Source organism: Diospyros lotus, chromosome 12, assembly GCF_014633365.1.
Source record: "Diospyros lotus cultivar Yz01 chromosome 12, ASM1463336v1, whole genome shotgun sequence".
Classification (NCBI taxonomy): Eukaryota; Viridiplantae; Streptophyta; class Magnoliopsida; order Ericales; family Ebenaceae; genus Diospyros; species Diospyros lotus.
Window position 1 is genome coordinate 32,809,368 of NC_068349.1, and position 19,471 is coordinate 32,828,838.

Consider the following 19,471-nt stretch of genomic DNA (forward strand, 5'->3'; position numbering starts at 1 on the left):
TATATGTCTTAAGGTTTTTGCACCTTTGGTGAAGGTGCTTCGAATTGTTGATGTAGATAAGAAGCCTTCTATGGGCTTTTTATATGGAGAGATTAATCAGGCAAAAAAGGATATTAAGGAGGCCCTAAACAATCTTGAAAAGAACTATTTGCCTATTATGGAAATTATTGATGCAAGAGTGAAAGATAGACTACATAGTCCATTGCATTTTGCGGCTTACCTTTTGAATCCATATTATTTGTTCAAAGATATGGATATGCAATTTGATAATGAACTGATGGATGGGTTTTTTAATGCTGTGGAGATTTTTTTTATGGTGATGATCGCATGCAAGGGCATATTTTAAATGTTGAGTTGCCAAAATATACTTGCAAAGGAGGAGTTTTTGGAAAGTCATGGGCAATTCAAGGGTGTGCAACAAATGATGATAATTATAACCCAGGTATAAAATTCCTTCCTTTAATCCTTAGGACTTTTTTTTTTTAGTTTCTATCGTATATTAGTTTAGTGTATAAATTTCAAATTTGTTTAACCTATGTAGTTAAATGGTGGATGACTTATGGAAATCAAACACCAAACTTGCAACGAATGGCGAGAAGGATCCTCTTGTTAACTAGTAGTTCATCCGGTTGTGAAAGAAATTGGAGTACTTTTGAAGGGGTTAGTGCATATTTTAAAGTGTTTTCAATATTTTAATCAATTAGTTATCTATCATTTATATTGAATTATTGATATTGCTTTCATTTTCTTCATGTAGATACATACGAAGAAAAGAAATAGACTAGATGTTAATCGATTGAACAATCTAGTCTTTGTCCAATTTAATGCAAAACTAATGAACAAGCAAAAAAGGGAGAAGGAGAGGAATGTTGATGTGCTACTTGCTAGTGATGCTAGTAATGCACAAGGATGGATCGTTGATGGAGAAGATGATGAAGAAATTGAGCCTGGTATGGGGCTCACTTGGGAAATGGTTGGTGAAGCTTCTGGAGCAGACGACATGCTTCAACCTCGAAGAAGTTCTAGGATGAGAGAACTTCATGAAGATGATTTTCAATCAGAAGAAGAAGATGAACAAGAGCATCATGAATTTGATTTTGAGTCTGATGAAGATCGTGTGCTAGAAGAATATGGAGAGGAAGAAGAAGAAATCCACTAAGATAACTAGATATTACTTAGATTCTTCATATATGTTTTAATGTTTATGTTGTATTATTGTTGTTTTTGTCATCTTAACCTCAGTACTAATCTACAACAGTTTGTTTTTAAAGTTTTTTAATGTTTAAATTCATTATTTCACTTATTATTCCAACTTTGGTTTACTTGATATCAAATTGCATCAAAAAATTTTAAAAAAAAAAAACACTATTTTCAAGTCGCCGCCTAGGCCCCGCCTAGGCGCCCTAGGCGCTAGGCCCCAGTCGAGCGCCCGACTAGCGCCTAGCGCCTTTTAGAACACTGTTGAGAGAATTGAGGATCAGAATTTTGTTCAAAAGGGAAACATCTTGGTTCCCTTTTTGTGGGTTAGGGAGGCTATTCTGATAGGAACTCACTCTTTTGGATTGAATTCAATACTAGAGCAGTAGAAAATCAATGTTTACAAGGATTACAGCAATTGCTAGGATGAGTGTAAGCTAAAAACAACCAATCAGCCTATTCGAGAGGGCCTTCTCTCTCCCCACGACAATTGTCCAGAATTTTTCTTGCCTCCTCTCTCCTTTCCCCTCGCCTTTTATACCCTTTCTTCATTTCGTTGCAGCCACGTGAATGAATACTCTTCCCTTAACCAACTTTGGACTCTTCTGCCCTTGAGTCAATTTCCTTGGCTACCCTTGATTTTCCCCCCTTTTTACGCCTCTGATAGGTATGAGTAACAAGGGTCCTAACATATTCTTTTCCCTTTAGAGTCCTTTAGCACTTTTTAAAGATGATTTATCTTTGTAAGTAGTTTAGGTCCATATAGAGTTCACCCATTTTTTAAAGATTTCTTTTATAAGTTCTACATTAACCTCCTCCTCCCCCCACCCCACCCCCCCACCCCAAAAAAATAATAATAAATAAATAAATAAAATAAAATAAAATCAATCTACAATATGATACTAGGGATGGGAAAATAAGATACCAATGATGAAGTCCATATTAGAAGGTATGTAATAGATTAGGAAAAAAGAAAAATAAAAAAGTGACTTAAACATGTCCATTTTTTAACAAATTTCCCTTTCTCCAACTTTTTAGTCTTGTAATGAATATAAGATGGTTCTGATAAATATTTTCTTTCAAATACAATTAAAAAGATAAATAAGAATAGATCTTGTTAAATAGAACTGATTGGCACCAAAATAACCTATCACTTCGTAATGTTCGGTAGTGTTTCAATTATTTAAGTTTTTTTAACTGAATTTAAGTTTTATGCTATTATTTGGATCACTTTCCTAGGAAACGGAAACATTCCGCTGTTTCTATAGAAACAATAGCAAGTTCTATCCTTTGTAGTAGACAAGTTAAGGAGGGGAATGATATTGACAGGGTGGTAGATTTTGCATAGAAACTGTGAGTAATCAGTAATACACCATCTTTGCTGGGTGGTTGTTGAGATATGGCATTTAGTTCAGTGGGTGATGATGCAAGCTGCCACAGATTTTCAGTTCATCTAAAGTATAGGGATTGCCTCCTCAAGGCACCAGAGATGTGCAAGCTTCTTAGACCTAAGTCTGACATAGAGTATCTCAAGCACGAGAAACCTTGGAGCTGGATCCATTGCTGAAACAAAACCACCCTTGTTTTCCTTTTTCTTGGCTGAGAGTTGATACTCAATTTTGCCTTCCCTCTTTCATGCAGTTCTTGGAGAACTGGCCCGTGCATCTAGATATATAGGCCTTCAGTCCATACTTTTTATTTGATTGTGAAATATTCCCCTTAAGGTGCTTATTCCCTAATACATTTTACTTATCAAAAAATAATACAGAAACTGACATTTCCAAATGGAGCCCATAAAAAATTACCAGTGGTGTCCTTTTTGTGCTACAAAAAGAAGAGAGAATGTCTTGGACCAAATAAAAGCGCACAGTAGATACCTCAAAGTTAGATGAAACAGATAAAGCAGATGACAGCTGACTGTTTTTGGAAGCTTCAGACTCTAAACTATTTCCAGCCAATCTTGAAGTTTCTCTGTGCCATTAATGAAAATTAGATGTCATTTGATAATATAGGAGACAACTTTGCATAATACATTTGAATAGACATAGAAAAAGAATATAGTATGATATAATCCAGAACATATGTAAAATTTATGAAGAGTTTCTGGTAGGTTCTTATTATTCACAGAACCAATTTACATCTGTATTTAAAGGTAAATCCCGAAACCTTCATTAAGAAACTAGAAGACTAACCAATAAGGAAACTAACTGCTGAGGAAACCTGTCTCCTAAGGAAACCTGTACATTTAGGAAACTAACTAAATAAAGGAAACATATCTATACATTAAACACCTATACATTAGGAAACTAGAAATTAGAATCCCTTAAATTAAGCAATCACATAACTCCATAATCCTTAGTAGTCAACACTCCCTGCTTGTGTGTGGCGACCCCACTCTCGGAGATCCCGATACCAAGGAATCCGAGAGGAAGCGCCAGACAGATTTACAACCTCAAATAAATACATTCCCAAACTCTCTTGACTTTAATATAATGGAAGCAAACTACACAAATTCTTTTAGTAACAACATTAGGACCCAACCACCCATGATACATGAAAGGTGCAGTTAGGTTCAGTCTCACAAAACTTGACAGCTTCTCCTCTGCATCTAAAAACAACAGCTTCCAAGTATCTTTTTTGTCAGGACTATGCCAACGACATTTGACTATGCAGGACCGATCAACAAACTTGGGCTAAATGGTCGACCGCCAAAGCAATCCTTCCACGAAACTGCATGCATGCAGGATCCAAAACAAAACACACACAACATGCCCCCCTACCCGCATGTCCTTAACCCCAAAGTGGGTACAGCATCATTCCCATAAAAAGATAGGGTGAACCAAAACCCTATTTAGCTCTCAACTGGGATCTAATAAGTGTTCAAGAGGAGACAACAAGATGCAGCATAATAGAGTGGGTATGACCAGTTTGTCTGAATACAAGGATTTCAAGCACAAATCTCATACCAGAAAGGAACCAATTGTCTGAACAGAAAGAAGGTATAAGAACTTGGTTTGAAGAAACAAAGTATAAGAACTTGCATCTGAAATGGAAAAGAGAAATAAGAACTTGCCTATGATTAGAGAAAAGGTTGAGAACCTGCCTTTCCCAAAAGATTTCAAATCACTGTCACACACTTTGGAATTCTTTATTCGTAGCTTTCACAGTCTTCTCCCTTCTATTCCTCCTGTAAAGTCAAGGGCTTCTTCTTTCTAGACACTCCAATTCCAATCGCTGGCCTTCTCCTTATGAATTCCTCCAATTCATGCTGGCTTCGTTCTTATTTATACTCTGAATTCCTCTAATTGCAATCATAGCCTAACTTCAGCCTAATATTAATTCTTAGCCACAAAGCCTCTGAATTTACTCCCCCAAGACTCATCATTCTGCTCACAATTTCACTTGGCTGGAATTGCATTGCACATAGGAAATTCGAGGCTAGTGACAAACAATAGCAGAGGCAGCCCCAGCAACAGACACGTGGCGCCAGCAAAGCAGCAACATGGCCACCACGTGGAGCCCAAAACAGCGTCGTTTCAGCCTCCTCTGCTGGAATTAAATTCCATCATTTTCCACCAGCAACCCGTGCGTCCGCCTGCCCCGCATTTCGAACCCAGAACCTGCCCCCGTGCGCGACTGCCCAATGTGCAAGCCTCCTCACTTATATATGCGCGATCATTAAATTTAAGCTAATCCCGCTAACAGTTTCCAAAATCATACTTAGACCCCAAAATCTTCTGGAAAATCACAATCACCTCCCTCTTTAGAATTACATTAAATTCTAATTTCTTCCATAAACTCTCAAATCCACAAATATACAATAAATCATAAATAAACGGGTCGTTACATTGTGAGTGGATACCTTTCATTCTCAACTAGCCAACAATCTCTAGAAACCTCAAAGTAGCTAATCCTTTGGTTAGGACATCAGTCAATTGGTTTCCCAATGCCATGCAAGGAATGGTGATGAGTTCAATGCCAATCTTTTCTTTGATGAAGTGCATGTCCACCTCTACATGCTTCATTCGATCATGTTGAACTAGGTTGTGTGTTATACTAATAACTAATTTATTATCACAATATAGTTTCATTGATCCGTTTCCTTCAATCATTAAATCCTTTAGGGTTATTCTAATCCACAGAAGTTCACAAACACCAAGTGCCATAGCACGAAATTCTGCTTTACACTTGATCTATCCACAACATTCTATTTTTTGCTCCTCTAAGTAACCAAATTTCCTCCTATGAAAATGCAATAGCTCGTAGTTGACCTTCTGTCTATAAGGGATCCTACATAGTCAACATCAATGTGTGCTTGTATTGTCAAGTCACCTCCCTTTTTGAACAAAATCCCTTTACCTAGAGTTGCCTTTAAGTATCATAGAATCCTCTTAATTGCTTGTAGATGCTCTTCCTTAGGATCATGCATGAATTGATTAACTACACTCACAGTATAAGCAATGTCCAATCTAGTGTGTGAGAGATAGATCAATCTCTCTACTAACCTCTAATAGTGTCCTTTATCAACAATTGTTCCCTCCTTGCTTTCTTGGCCTACTCAATGACTTAGGTCAATAGGAGTGCTCAAAGGTTTGCACCCAAGAGTACCTGCTTCCTTAAGCAAATCAAGAATGTACTTTCGTTGGGATATAAATGTCCCTTGTTCGGAGTATGCCACTTCAATCCCAAGGAAGTAAGCCTACCAAGCTCTTTCATTTCAAACTCTCAAGCCAATTGTGTTCTCGATCTTATTTTTTCTTCTTCATCACTTTCAATAACTAGGATATCATCCACGTATACCAATAAGATCATGATCCCTTACCAAAGTGTTTTACAAACAAAGTGTGGTCACCATAACTCTACTTGTAGCCAAACTTCATTGTAGCTTTAGTGAACCTCCCAAACCAAACTCTCGGTGATTGTTTTAGCTCATACAAGGCTTTCTTCAATTTGCAAACTTTAGTAGGGCCAAACTGTTAGTGGTTCCATATACACCTCTTCTTCTAAATCCTTATGAAGAAATGCATTTTTTACGTCATATTGCTGAATTTCCCATTCAAATTGCTAAAGCTAAGAGAATTCTCATTGTGTTCATATTTGCCACTGGTGCAAAGGTCTCTTGATAATCTACCCCATAAGTTGGTAGAAAGGTCTTTTGACCCAATTTACATCTGTATTTAAAGGTAAATCTTGAAACCTTCATAAGGAAACTAGAAGACTAACCAACAAGGAAACTAACTGCTAAGGAATCCTGTCTCCTAAGGAAACTAGTACATTTAGGAAATTGTCACATGCCAAGGGTAGCTATTGTAATTTTACTTTTTCTTGCTATTATAATTCTGTTATAGAATTCTCCAGTAGGTAGAGGCAGTTACAAATTATGTTGTATTGCACATGGCTGCATGTGGAGGGCTATGAGGCTATACATAGAGCCACGGCCAGAGGATGGGAGTCAACGTTGAATTACATGAGTCTTTCCCCTGAATTCTTTTGCATTTTCTATCTCGTTCTCACTCTCTCTCTTGTTTTCTCTCTCTTTCTCTCTTCCAATTTCTCTTCCAGCAATTTCCATTAATTTCTAGAAACCTTATCTCCCTAACCCTTTGTCAGATCCAGTGATCTGACAGAAACTAACTAAGAAAGGAAACATATCTATACATTAGGAAACTAGAAATTAGAATCCCTTAAATTAAGCAATCACAGTAACTCCATAATCTTTAGTAGTCAACAATTTCTTTTCCAGATATAGCAATGAAGCAGCAAGAAAAGCTAATCTTGGAAACAAAATCAGATGGCAAAATGCATAAGGAAAAGATATTACCTATCAAAAGGAATTTGTGTACTGAATTTTCAAGTAAAATGGCATGCATGTTACTGTCCACAAATTACAAAGAAAAAGAACCTGTTGATTTGAGTCACAATTACAGAATTACCACAGCACATCATTCCATGCAAGATTTCAATAGCAGATTCCATATGAAACTCATTCCTTGATAAAAATTTAGGTCAACATTATCTTCTTTCCAACTATTTGGTATCAGCTACTACTACGGCTACCTATTATCAGTGCAGCCTTGTTTCCATTGTTTTCTGGTGATTTCACCATTTCATTCTTTTTGACAAATAGATTTAGACATAACTAAACAACAAGAATGGATCAATAGCATCACCATTATGAGAAAATTAAGCTATCCAAATTCAGCAAAAGAAATGGACCGTGAAGAATTTCAAAAAAAAGCTACTAATTGTACAAAGTAACCTACACAAGCAAAAAGACCATAAGGATTAAACAGGGGAAAATACAATTCCCAAGGCTGCTAAACTATTTGGAAACCACTCCTCCAAGAATACAAACTATACTCCAGGACTGTAACAATATTGAAGAATGAAGTGTATAATGGCCAAAAGTTGAAGGCAGCTCTTCTGTGAATTTTCTTTCCCAGAAAAAGTGGCAAAGTAATGCCAACAATGATACCTAACACTACAAATACTGACAATTATTTTAGTTGCTACAGAATTAAATTGTCCTTCATTCCCACTATCTGATTAAAAGAGAAAATCAACTTTTTGAGTTATTTCATATTTCTCCCTCATTTAATAAAGATATCAAGTCTGGGAATATTATTTGGGGGAATACTATGCGCATAACAAGTATTCTCCCTCATATAAATCTGAAACAAGAGCTATTAGAGAATAAATTCTTCTCTTGTTTTTTCCATTGAACTGATCACGCTTATATATACAGGTTTGATAGCTATCTCCTAAGAACTCAAAGAAAAAACTATCTCATATAATCAAGGAGATTCTTATTTTTTATCTTCTCCTAACAAACCTATCTTCTTATCTTCTCCTTTAACAAACCTAATCTTAGCCCCCAAAAATACAGGAAATACAAAAATATAGAAAATAAAGAGATAAATATATAGGCACATTGTAAATCTGCAACACTCCCCCTTGTTATGGTAACTAGCTGATTAATATAAATAAAGGTGTAATTAGGCTTCTAGGAGGTTAATACCCGTTAAGCATAGCTCATGGAACGTTCCAGCATGCTGAGCCACGTGAAGTGCAACTGAGCGCAGGTTGTAGCCACTTGTAAGAGCACATGGGCACGGCACCAACTTCTTTTTGCGCCCAACTAGCTTGACCAGTATATATAACCGATCAAGAGTGCCTAAAGGGACATGTTAAATGAATTTGGAAATCAGTTTCTCTCTATTTCCTCTCTGAATTCTCTCTCTCCCTCCCAATTATCTCTCACTTTCTCGCTCAATTCCTCAAGACTACATTGTCATATTTTGTACAACAACATATCCAGCCTTTATCCCGCTATGTGGGGTCGACTACATGAATTCTATAGATTTTCATGTATTTCTGTTTTTTGCCATATCTTCATTTAGGCCCATACGCTTCATATCAAATTTTAATGTCTCACCCAAAATCTTCTTGGGTCTGCCTCTACCTTTTTTTTTTTTTACTAATTGTATCATTTCATCAACTCTCTGTTAGGAACCCACGATCGTGAAGAGCTTCGATTCTGCCTGATTTCAATCCGCAGAGACGCAAGCGCAATCTCCTCCAAGCCAGTCCACACGATCGATCCTTCCACAGATGCTTTGGTCGTGCTAGCAACCCTAAACGCCTTTAGAGAGAACAAAATTTTTCTTATCCTTTTCCAACTTCTTAAGCGGCATAGTTATAGAGTTCAAGAACCCTAATCACGCCATGAAAAACCCTAAAGACTTTGGGCCCGACCCTTAATCACATTGAGCCGACTTTTTCTTTTTAATTGCGAAATGGGCTTGATCTAAGTGTGTGACCCCTTAGGTCCACCATTAGACTAGATGTAGGGCCAATTCTATTAGATTATGTTAAGGCCCAACTTCTTAGATTAATTAAACTCTTTAATTAAATTCATGAGCATCTTAATTAAACTCTTTAATTAATAGTTTTAGAATTAATCAAATTAATTCTAAAACCCTACATATCATGGTTAACGTCTAGCAACATACCATGAACACCTAGCCAATGATGGAAAAACGCGGACCTTTTCAATTGAAATTACTGTCTAGTAAAATCATTTCATCAATCTATGTCCCGATTGAATTTAGGGCATGGTTTTATGACGAAACCATAATAATTCAATAACTATGTATCCATTCCAAATTTATGACTTGATAGGTGAAATCAAAACACCTTTTGATTTCCACCTCACCTTAGCCAAGGATTTCCTCAGTCATGAAATCATCAAAATACATAGGGCATCCTATTCTTTCTTCCACCGTTTCTACCCTTCCTTGCATCTTGGATACTGTCGTTGTCACCTATTGAAGTTGCATCTCCATTTGTCGCATCCTAGTACCATCCGCAATTGATTCGATCGTCTCATACAGTTCGGCCAGGAGCTTGCTCTGATACCAATTTGTTAGATTAAAATGGTTTGGTCATGTGAGAAGAAGACCAAGAGAGGAGAGTTATGCCCCACAAGCCAATTATATTTTTATGTAATTGATCATACTTTACATTGGGATTCTTTATCTTCAATTGTTATTGCAAGGTATTATATTTTATTTGTCATTGATGGTTGTCATCATTATTTATTGCAATCCATACTTGACAAAGTCCATAGATGAAATAGGCTCATGGAATATGGTCGTGCATAGAGATGACGATCATGAAACATGTTCCTTATAATCCTTGATCTTAAATGTTCCTAGTCATAGAGTTATTTGAAATGGACACTAATAACTCGGATAGACTAGCACATATGATACATGCTCAATCAAGAGAATGTCTTGTTTCATGGACATTGGTCTGAGGACACTAGTGCGTATATGTGGGTGCTTATTATAAGAATAAGTACACTGAACTGACCCGCTACTGAATTCCTAATGGTTATTGTTTAATGTCGAATTGGAATTCTTGTATTGCAATTGTGCAAATTGATCCTTAGACTTCAGACATCATGGTAGTCTTATATTTGACTGGTTACGCTTTGGTGCTTTTTGGATTCTAATGGAGTCATTGACAAACTATCACTGGACGACATTATCACACATGAAGGCTTGTGAATGTCGAAATAGGATTCATCACTTATCACACATGAAGGCTTGTGGATAGGAAGTTGGAGCTCTGGCCGATCGACTCAGGGGGGATATGCACTTGCAAATCCATGAGGAATTGTAAGAAGTTCGAGATCAAGGAAATTTGTTGCGGGATCAACTGCAACAATTTATGATGATGTTCGTGAATCAACCATAGGTGAGGATTTCCCCTGATTTTCCACCTAGAGAACAAACAGAGCCAATTCTACAGGGAATTGGTATCCAACACCGTAATGCGGGGGTAACTAAATCGGAAGAAGAGCCCACGATAGGTGATGAACCGGTAACAAAGAGGAGACGGGGATTTCCAGTACCTAAATTGGAACTTCTAGTCCTTGAAGGTATTAAACCACGATGGTGGTTGAGAAGATGTGAGAAATTGTTCGAAATTCACCAAGTACCGGAGAACCAGAGGGTGGCCCTGGCAATAGCATATCTTCTTGATGAAGGAGATGTGTGGTTCCAAGGCTGGTCCAGGGTAAGAGAGAACTATAATTGGGATGATTTCACAAGAGGCCTTAATGAAAGATTTGGGGAACGAGGCCGATTGGATGTAGTGCAGGAGTTTAATCACTTGAGGTAGAAAGGTTCAGTAACGGACTATCAAGCGAAGTTCGAGAAACTCAAGTTCTTGATGCTTAATCGGAACCTCGGCCTCACCGAAGATTATTTCGTATCGAGCTTCATAGGAGGACTAAACAATGAGGCACGATCAGCAATACAGGTGCTCCGACCAAGGATAGTCTCAGAAGCAACAGAAGGGGCCTATCTACAGGAAATGACGTTTGACGCCTTGCTGAAGAAACAGAAGGGGCAGATTAAAGGAGTGCAAGGAAGGATGATATGCCAAGGTGGAAGGCCAATGGGGGGAGAGACAATGAGAACGGGGCCTAACATCAGGTATCTCGTATTACTTGCACCCCCTTTGAATACGCAGAGCAAAGACAAGGTGATAGAACAAAGAAGGCTGGCGAGACTATGTTTCAAGTGTGGTGAAAAGTACACACCGAGGCATCAATGTAGAAAACAACTTTTGTTGTTGGATGGAGAAGAAGAAGGGGACGAAACGGAAGAATTGGCAGTGATGAAAGAAGAGGAGGAAGAAGGCAGTGGAGCCATATCACTACATGCCATTAAAGGGGTGGCTAATAGCAAAATTATTAAGATGGAAGGGAAGGTGCAAGATAGTTGCCTCATGGTATTAATCGACAGTGGGAGCACCCACAGTTTCCTCGATGAATCCACGACTAAAAGGATGGGGTGCCCAACGGCTAGATCCCAACCATCATCAGTCACGGTAGCTAATGGGGACAAAGTGAACAGCAAATCAGCTTGCATGGGATTTTGCTGGAAGATACACGGGGAAGAATTCCAGGCTGATCTCAGACTCAAGTTGGGGGGGTTGTCATATTGTGTTGGGGGTGGATTGGATGCGAGAGGTGAGTCCCATTAGTTTTGACTTCAATAATATGGAAGTAACGCTGGAAAGGAAAGGGAAGAGAGTGGTTCTACAAGGCCACATGGAGGTAGAGGCAAGCAAAATGATGAGGGGCAAGAAGTTGCAAAGGATGTTCAAACAGAAATGGGCACAAGTGGCTCATTTATTTTCCATTGAAGCCAATGATTAACAAGAGGAGAATTCTCAAACAGAAAGTTCAGAATCACCCTGACAGGTACACGAACTGACCCTTTTAGATTCATTGCTGAATGAATATCAAGATCTCTTCATAGAACCTAAGGCATTACCTCCTAAACGTTCACTAAACCACACTATACCTCTCATACCCCAGGCTGAACCTATTAACATCCATTCTTACTAGTACCCACCTAAACTCAAATAAAAAAGAAATGTTAGACCAATCCATTGTTCGCCCGAGACAGCCCTTCCGCTTCCCATGTCCTATTACTATTAAGGATAAATTTTCTATCCCAATCATTGATGACCTACTCGATGAACTTAAACATGCAACCATATTTACCAAATTGGACTTAAGGGTAGGATACCATCAAATTTGAGTTAATCCGAAGGACATCTTCAAGATAGCCTTCAGGGCACATCATGGGCATTTTGAGTTTACAGTCATGCCATTTGGCCTCACAAATGTCCTAGCTACATTCCAAGCCCTCATAAACCAAATTTTTAAACCCCTTAGAAAATTTGTGCTGTTTTTTTTTTTTTTTTTTTTTTTGATGACATACTAGTCTATAGCCCTTCTTTTGATCAACACCTTATCCACCTTAGAGCTACATTTGAGATCTTGCGATTCAATCAGCTATGTATCAAGTGGTTAAAATGTGCCTTTGCACAACCATAGGTAGAATACCTTGGGCATGTTATTTCAGGGACTAGCGTGGGAACTGACCCAAAGAAGATAGAAGTTGTTATGGCTTCGCCCAAGCTTGCTAATATCCGGGCATTAAGGGGTTTCTTAGGGCTTACTGGTTACTACCGAAAATTTATGAAGAACTATGGCACCATAAGTAAGCCTTTGACAGAAATGCTGAAGAAAAATGGATTCAAATGGAACCCCAAGGCAAAAGAAGCCTTCGACCAGTTAAAACCAGCCCTGGGTAATGTGCCTACATTGGGCCTTCCTGACTTTGATAAGCCCTTCACTTTGGAAATAGATGCGAGCAATACCGACATAGGAGCAGTACTGACTCAAGAGGGAAGACCTTTGGCATTTCTTAGCCAAACTTTAGCTCCAAGACATCAAGGCCTTAGCATCTACGAGAAGGAACTGATGGCAGTACTAATGGTTGTGGAGAGGTGGTGCCACTACCTAGAAGGGGGAATGTTTGTAATCAAAACAGACCATGAGAGCTTAAAATTCATCCTACAACAGAGGCTACACAACCAAGTACAGAAGAAAGGTATGTCTAAACTAATGGGCTTAGACTATGTGATCCAATTCAGGAAAGGGAAGGAGAATGTTGCAGTAGATGCTTTATCTCACTGCCATAAGGAAGGAATGACTACAACCATCTCTACAATGGCACCCGATTGGCTTCAAGAAATTACTGACGACTACCAAAAAGATGGATGGACCAAGGATCTGCTAGAACAGTTGACAATTAATGCTACCAGCAAACTGGGGTAATAAGATACAAAGGCAGAATGGTAATAAGATACACAATTCAATCAAAATGACACCTTTCGAGGCCCTTTATGGTTACAAACCAGATTGACTTCCTGCCCTAGGAAGTCACACAACGGCCACAGTAGTTGAAGCTTATCTCCAACAGAGACAAGAAGTGTTATGAATGATAAAAGAAGAATCGGCCAAGGCAAGAAATCGGATGAAACAACAAGTAGATCGGAAGAGGAGTGAACGAGAATTCTCGGTGGGGGATGACATATACTTGAAGCTCAGCCAGCAACATTACAAGGCATTACAAGGCATTGACCAAACAAACCATCTCGAAGTTGAACCCCAAGTTTTATGGTCCATTCAAGATTTTGGAGAAAATAGGAGCAGTGGCTTATCAGCTGGCGCTACCTAAAGAGGCAAGGATACACCCGGTCTTCCACGTCTCTCTTATAAAGAAAGTCGTGGGCAGACAAAGATCTACCCCAAAATTACCTCCTATGGTGGGAGAAGTACCTCTAGACGTGGTACCAATTGCCATTGTGGATAGACGAGTTACACATCACAATGGTGTCTCTTTGATCCAGGTGTTGGTGCAATGGTCCTCCCTTCACTCCGACAACAACACTTGGGAGTACTTGCCCGAACTCCTTCAGCAATTTCCCAACGTGGCAAGCTTACTACATAATTCTTGCGGACAAGAAATATTTTAAAGGGCCGGGATTATTATGGTAGCTAGTTGATTAATATAAGTAAAGGTGTAATTAGGATGCTAGGAGGTTAATACCCGTTAAGCATATCTGGTGGAATGTTCCAACATGTTGAGCCACATGAAACGCAACTAAGCGCAGGTTGTAGCCACTTGTAAGTGCACATGGGCATGACACCAACTGCTTTTAGCGCCCAACTAGCTTGATCAGTATATATAACTGATCAAGAGTGCCTAAAGGGACATGTTAAATGAATTTGGAAATCAGTTTCCCTCCATTTCCTCTCTGAATTCTCTCTAACTCTCACTCTCTCTCTCTATCCCGATCTCTCTCTCCCTCCCAATTATCTCTCACTTTCTCTCCCAATTTCGTTCTCAATTCCTCGAGACTCTATTGTCAGATTTTGTAATCAGACACCCCCAAGTTGAGGAATAGATGTTCATCATTCCCAACTTGCCAAGAATAAATTCAAATTTAGGCTTGGGTAGTATCTTTGTAAGAACTTTTGCTTCCTGCATTTGAGTGGAAATGTGACACAGTTCAATCCCACCTTCTTCAAGCTCGTGTTTGATAAAGCTCTTGTCGATTCTAGCATGTTTTATTCGATCATGTTATACTAGATTATTCACAATACTTATGGCAGACTTGCTATCACTGTAGAGCTTTGTAGGGGCTGAAATAGATATTTGCAGATCATCCATTAGTCTCTCTAGCCAAATAACTTCACATATGCCTAGAGATGGCAAAATGGGCTTAGCCCGACGGGCTGGCCTGTTGGGGCCCGGCCTGGCACCGGGCTAGGGCCAGCATTTTGCTGGCCCATTTAAGGCCGGGCCGATTTGGCCCGGCCCGCTTGGGCCTGCTAATCGGCCACACAACCCCCCCCCCCCCCCCAAACAGCCCTCGCCCTCGCCCTCTGTCTCGCCCTCGCCCTCGTCTTGCCCTCGCTCGTCCTCGCTCGCCCTCGCCCTCGCCCTCGCCCTCGTCTCGCCCTCGCTGGCCGGTTGCCGCCCTCGTCTCGCCCTCGCCCGTGCCCGCGCCCGCGCCCCTCGTTCTCGCCCTCGCGGGCTGGGCTGGCCCGTGTAGGGCCGGGCTAGGGCCAGCAATCTGCTGGCCCGTTTTTAAGCGGGCCGATTTGGCCCAGCCCGCGGGCCACTTGGTGGCGGGCCGAGCTGACTCAGCCCAGCCCGTTTGCCATCTCTACATATGCCTTGCGCAATGGCTCTAAATTTTGCTTTAGCACCACTCCTAGCCACCACTGTCTGCTTCTCGCTTCTCCCTGTGACTAAATTCCCCCATAGCTTTGTTCAAAACCCCAAAGTTAACCTACTAATCTTCCACGTTACCAGCCTAATCTACATCTACAAAGGCTTCAATATTCCTCTTTTCATGTTTTCGAAGCATCAATCCTCTCTACCTGGAATTCCCTTGAGATATTTGAGGATGTGTCCCAGAGCATCTAAATGTTGTTGAGTTGAGGAATGCATAGACTGGCTAACAATACTTACTGCAAAGGCAATGTCAGGCCTTCTGAGGGATAGATAGATGAGTCTTCCAACTAGCTGATGGGACCTTCCCTTGTCTACCGAAGGATCATTTTCATCTAGCTTTCACTTCCATCCTTGTTGCAAAGGAGTCTCAACTGGTTTGCAACCTAATTTCCCAATTTCTTTTCGTAAGTCAAGAGTATATTTTTGTTGAAAAATGAAAATAACATTCTGGTTTCTCGTAATTTCCATACCAAGAAAATATCACAAGTCCCCTAGATCTTTAACCCGGATTCTATTTTCAACTATTGCTTGAGCTTTCAGAGTTGGCATGAGCCATCATCAGTGATGATAATGTCATTTACATATACAATCAATATGGATCTTTTTCCTCCTTCTCCCATCTTGATGAAGACCATCTGGTCCACTTGCCCTTGCCTATATCCAGTGTTCTAAAAGGCACTAGGCACTAGTCGAGCGCCAGACTAGGGCCTAGCACCTAGGCAGACTGCTATTTTGTCTTCTTTTTTTTAAAATTTATAATATAATTTTATTTTATTTTTAAATAAATCAAAGTTAAAAAGATAAATAAAACTTATATGTATATAAATCAGAAATTTATATATATGTTTATATAAATAGATTTATAAATATATTATTTATATATATATAAACAAATAAATATATAAACTTTATATAAAAACTTATATATATATATATATATATATAAACTGGGATGGCTAGGGCAACTTGGGGGGTCGTAAACCAAAAGCCGCGGATCCGATTGTAGCACTCAAAGACCACCACCTGGTGGCCCTCCCGCTTGAGCTCACGAGCTGCCAGCAGGTGAGCTTCACTGCCTCTATGCCATCGCCGCCGTCAAGCTCCATCCTTGCCGACGCGTCTTTGTTGAGTCAAGCTCTATCTTCGCCACTGTGAGGTCGCGATGGAGCTGGAGGTAGCGATGAGGTACCGGCAGCGTTGAGACGGCAACGTTCAAGCAACGGCGGCCTTGGACTAGAGAAGAGGGAGATGGCTGAGAAGTAGGTAAAAAATTAGGCGTCCCAGGCAGCGCGCGGCTAGGCACTGCCTGGGCCGCCTATAGGCCAGCGGCGGTCGATTAATCGGGTCGGCGCCTAGGGGGTAGACTAGGCCAAATTCGCAGTTGCCAACGGCCGCCTAGGCCGATTTTTAGAACACTGCCTATATCCAAGCCAAAAGAGTGTCATACTAAATTTTTTAAACCAAACTCAAGGTGACTTCTTGAGACCCTTACAAGATTTTTTAAATTTATATACTTCCCCTTTCTCTTCTTCACATTCGAATCCAAGAAGGATTCTTATGTATACTTCCTCCTCTAAGTCACCATTTCGAAATGCATTATTTACATCAAGCTGATAGAGTTCCCAGTCTAGGTTGGCTGCCAAAGATAAAAGAACTTGAATTGTGTTCAGCTTTGCCACCAGTGCAAATGTTTCCTCATAGTTAATCTCGTAGGTTTGAGTGAAGGTTTGAGCAACCAATCATGCCTTATATCTTTCGATGTCTCCATCTACCTTATACTTAACTGTGAATACCCATTTACTCCCAACAACCTTCTGGTTCTCTGGCAGATCTACAACTTCCCAAGTGCCATTCATGTGTGATGCTCTCATTTCTTCCAAAACTACCTCCTTCCACTGTGGTTCTTTGAGTGCATCATAGATATTGTTTGGTATCTCAACATTATCAACCTTAGTGGTGAAAGCAGGAAACTATGGACACAATTTTGAGTAAGCCAAGTAGTTAGAAATAGGATATTTTGTACACGATCTTACCCCTTTTCAAAAAGTAATAGGCAAGTCCAAATCATCTACAACTCATCCCTCCTTAGTACTAGGAACCTACACCGAATCCAATGTTTGGCCTTGTTAAGGAGCTCTCGATCTTTGCGAATGAAGCAAGGTTGATTTGCCTATAACCGGGTCTCCCCCTAGATTAGTTACTTCAAGTGTTGATAACTTTCAGTGGGAACTAGAAGAGAGATGGGTGGATCCCAAGACCCATATTCTTGGGATTTCTCACCCTAGAGATTAATAGTGGGGTAGAATGACTGACTCTCAAAGAAGGTTACATCATAGGAAATGAGGAACTTTCGGGTGCTTGGAATATAGCATTTATACCCTTTTTGGGTAGGTGATAATGAACACACACACACTTGAGAGCTTTGGGCTCGAGTTTGCTTGGATTTGTTTGAGAGTTATGAACATAAACAATACAGCCAAACAACTTCAGTGGTACTGAATTGAGGATTTTGTGTTTGGGAAGTCATCAAGGAGAATACTCAAAGGAGTCCAGAATTTACGTGTCTTGAAAGGGAGACGGTTTATAAGGTAAAATGCAGTTAGGATAGCTTCTCCCCAATAGGAATATGGGACTGAACTAGTAAACACATTCTTCACAATGGAAGGAAACATTCTTTTTATTGATAAATAAATGGGGATACAATGCCTTTAAATAAGAAAAGCTTGGATGACCTAGACACTTGTGCCATAACATGACATTAGAACTATACACTAATGAAAAAGACAAATTATGTGGTAACTAATATCTAGAGGAAGTACCGGTTATTGAGAAGTAGTAGAGACTATCCTTCTCCTTAGCACTGCCAATCATCTTACCCGAAGACCTGTCTTGAAATTCACAATTAGACAGAAAAAAAGGTCACTATGCAATTCATATCTTTTGTCAGCTTACTAGCAAATAATAAATTGTATGTAAGCTTTGGCACATATAATACAGATTTCAACACCAAATTTGATACACAAATTGTCCCTTGTCCTACTGCTGGCGACATCTTCCCATCAGCCATCGACACATGAATTTCACAACTATTTTTGTCATAGGCCTCAAACATATCTAAGGATCCAGTCATATGATCTGAGGCCCCTGTATCAACTATACAACATCGATCTGATAAAGATTTTGAGAGCAATGAATGGCTTATGTTACCTCATTGTCACAACTACCATTGGATTTTGTGAGGACGTAGGATCAGACAGAGGGAAGAGCCTTGTTTGGTTCAACAAGTTTTGCAGCAATTCAATATGCTTGGCTGAAAAATTGAGACTGGCAATCTACCCCGAGTCTAATTCCACTACCTATGCTGCATGGTGATGCCCTTTCTGTTTATTAGGCTTCTACTCGAAAGGCTTTCCATGGATCTTCCAGCATGTCTCTTGGGTATGCCAAGGTTTGTTGCAGTGATCACACCATGGCTTTCCTTTTAGCTGTTGTTGTTCACAGTTTTGTATTGCTGATCCTTTCTCATGTTTATTCATGACCAGAGCAGAATTTTGGGTGATTTGTTCCAAGTTACAGGGGTTGAGCATAACTCTCTTTCTACTCTCCTCCCTCCTAACTTTTGCAAATGCCTCTCAAATGGATGGAAAGGGCTTGGATACGAGTAAACATCCCCGTACTTCATCTAAATCTACATCAAGTCCTTGGAGGAAATCAAAGTCCCTGTTCTTTTTTCAATAACTTCTTGTATTTTCCCACATTGATCTGGCAGCTCTACTCAATTTCATAGAACAAATCCATGTCATGACCCTAGGAGCAATAGAGAGGCATTATTGTAATAGGGTTATAATAGTTTGTTAGAAAATATTTTACAAGTAGTTAGGAACACATGGGTATTGTTAGGAAATTAGTTAGCAACTAGCTATGTAATACCCCATGTTTGTATGAAGATGCCACGTAATTTCAATGAGTTTGGAATACCGAAAGATCAATTTAACCATAAATTAAGTTGCCGAATCGACTGCAGGGAATGTTTCGGAGTAGAATTATCTAAGAAAAATGATATGGTCTCGATATACGTTCCAAGTTAGGATTTATGGTAT

At 39.7% G+C, this 19,471-nt stretch overlaps 1 protein-coding gene across 4 annotated transcripts in view; it reads right to left on the reverse strand.

Annotated features, from left to right (window-relative positions):
- Positions 1-19,471, reverse strand: part of LOC127814284 (uncharacterized) — a 159,081-nt gene that overhangs the window by 75,952 nt on the left and 63,658 nt on the right. For all 4 annotated transcript variants that reach the window (XR_008026325.1, XM_052355701.1, XM_052355700.1 and 1 more), the window contains one exon: positions 3,075-3,168. Coding sequence is in view for 3 of the 4 variants with exons in the window: in XM_052355701.1 (XP_052211661.1) it covers positions 3,075-3,168 (94 nt within the window). In the remaining variant the exon portion in view is untranslated. The remainder of the gene's footprint in view (positions 1-3,074; positions 3,169-19,471) is intronic.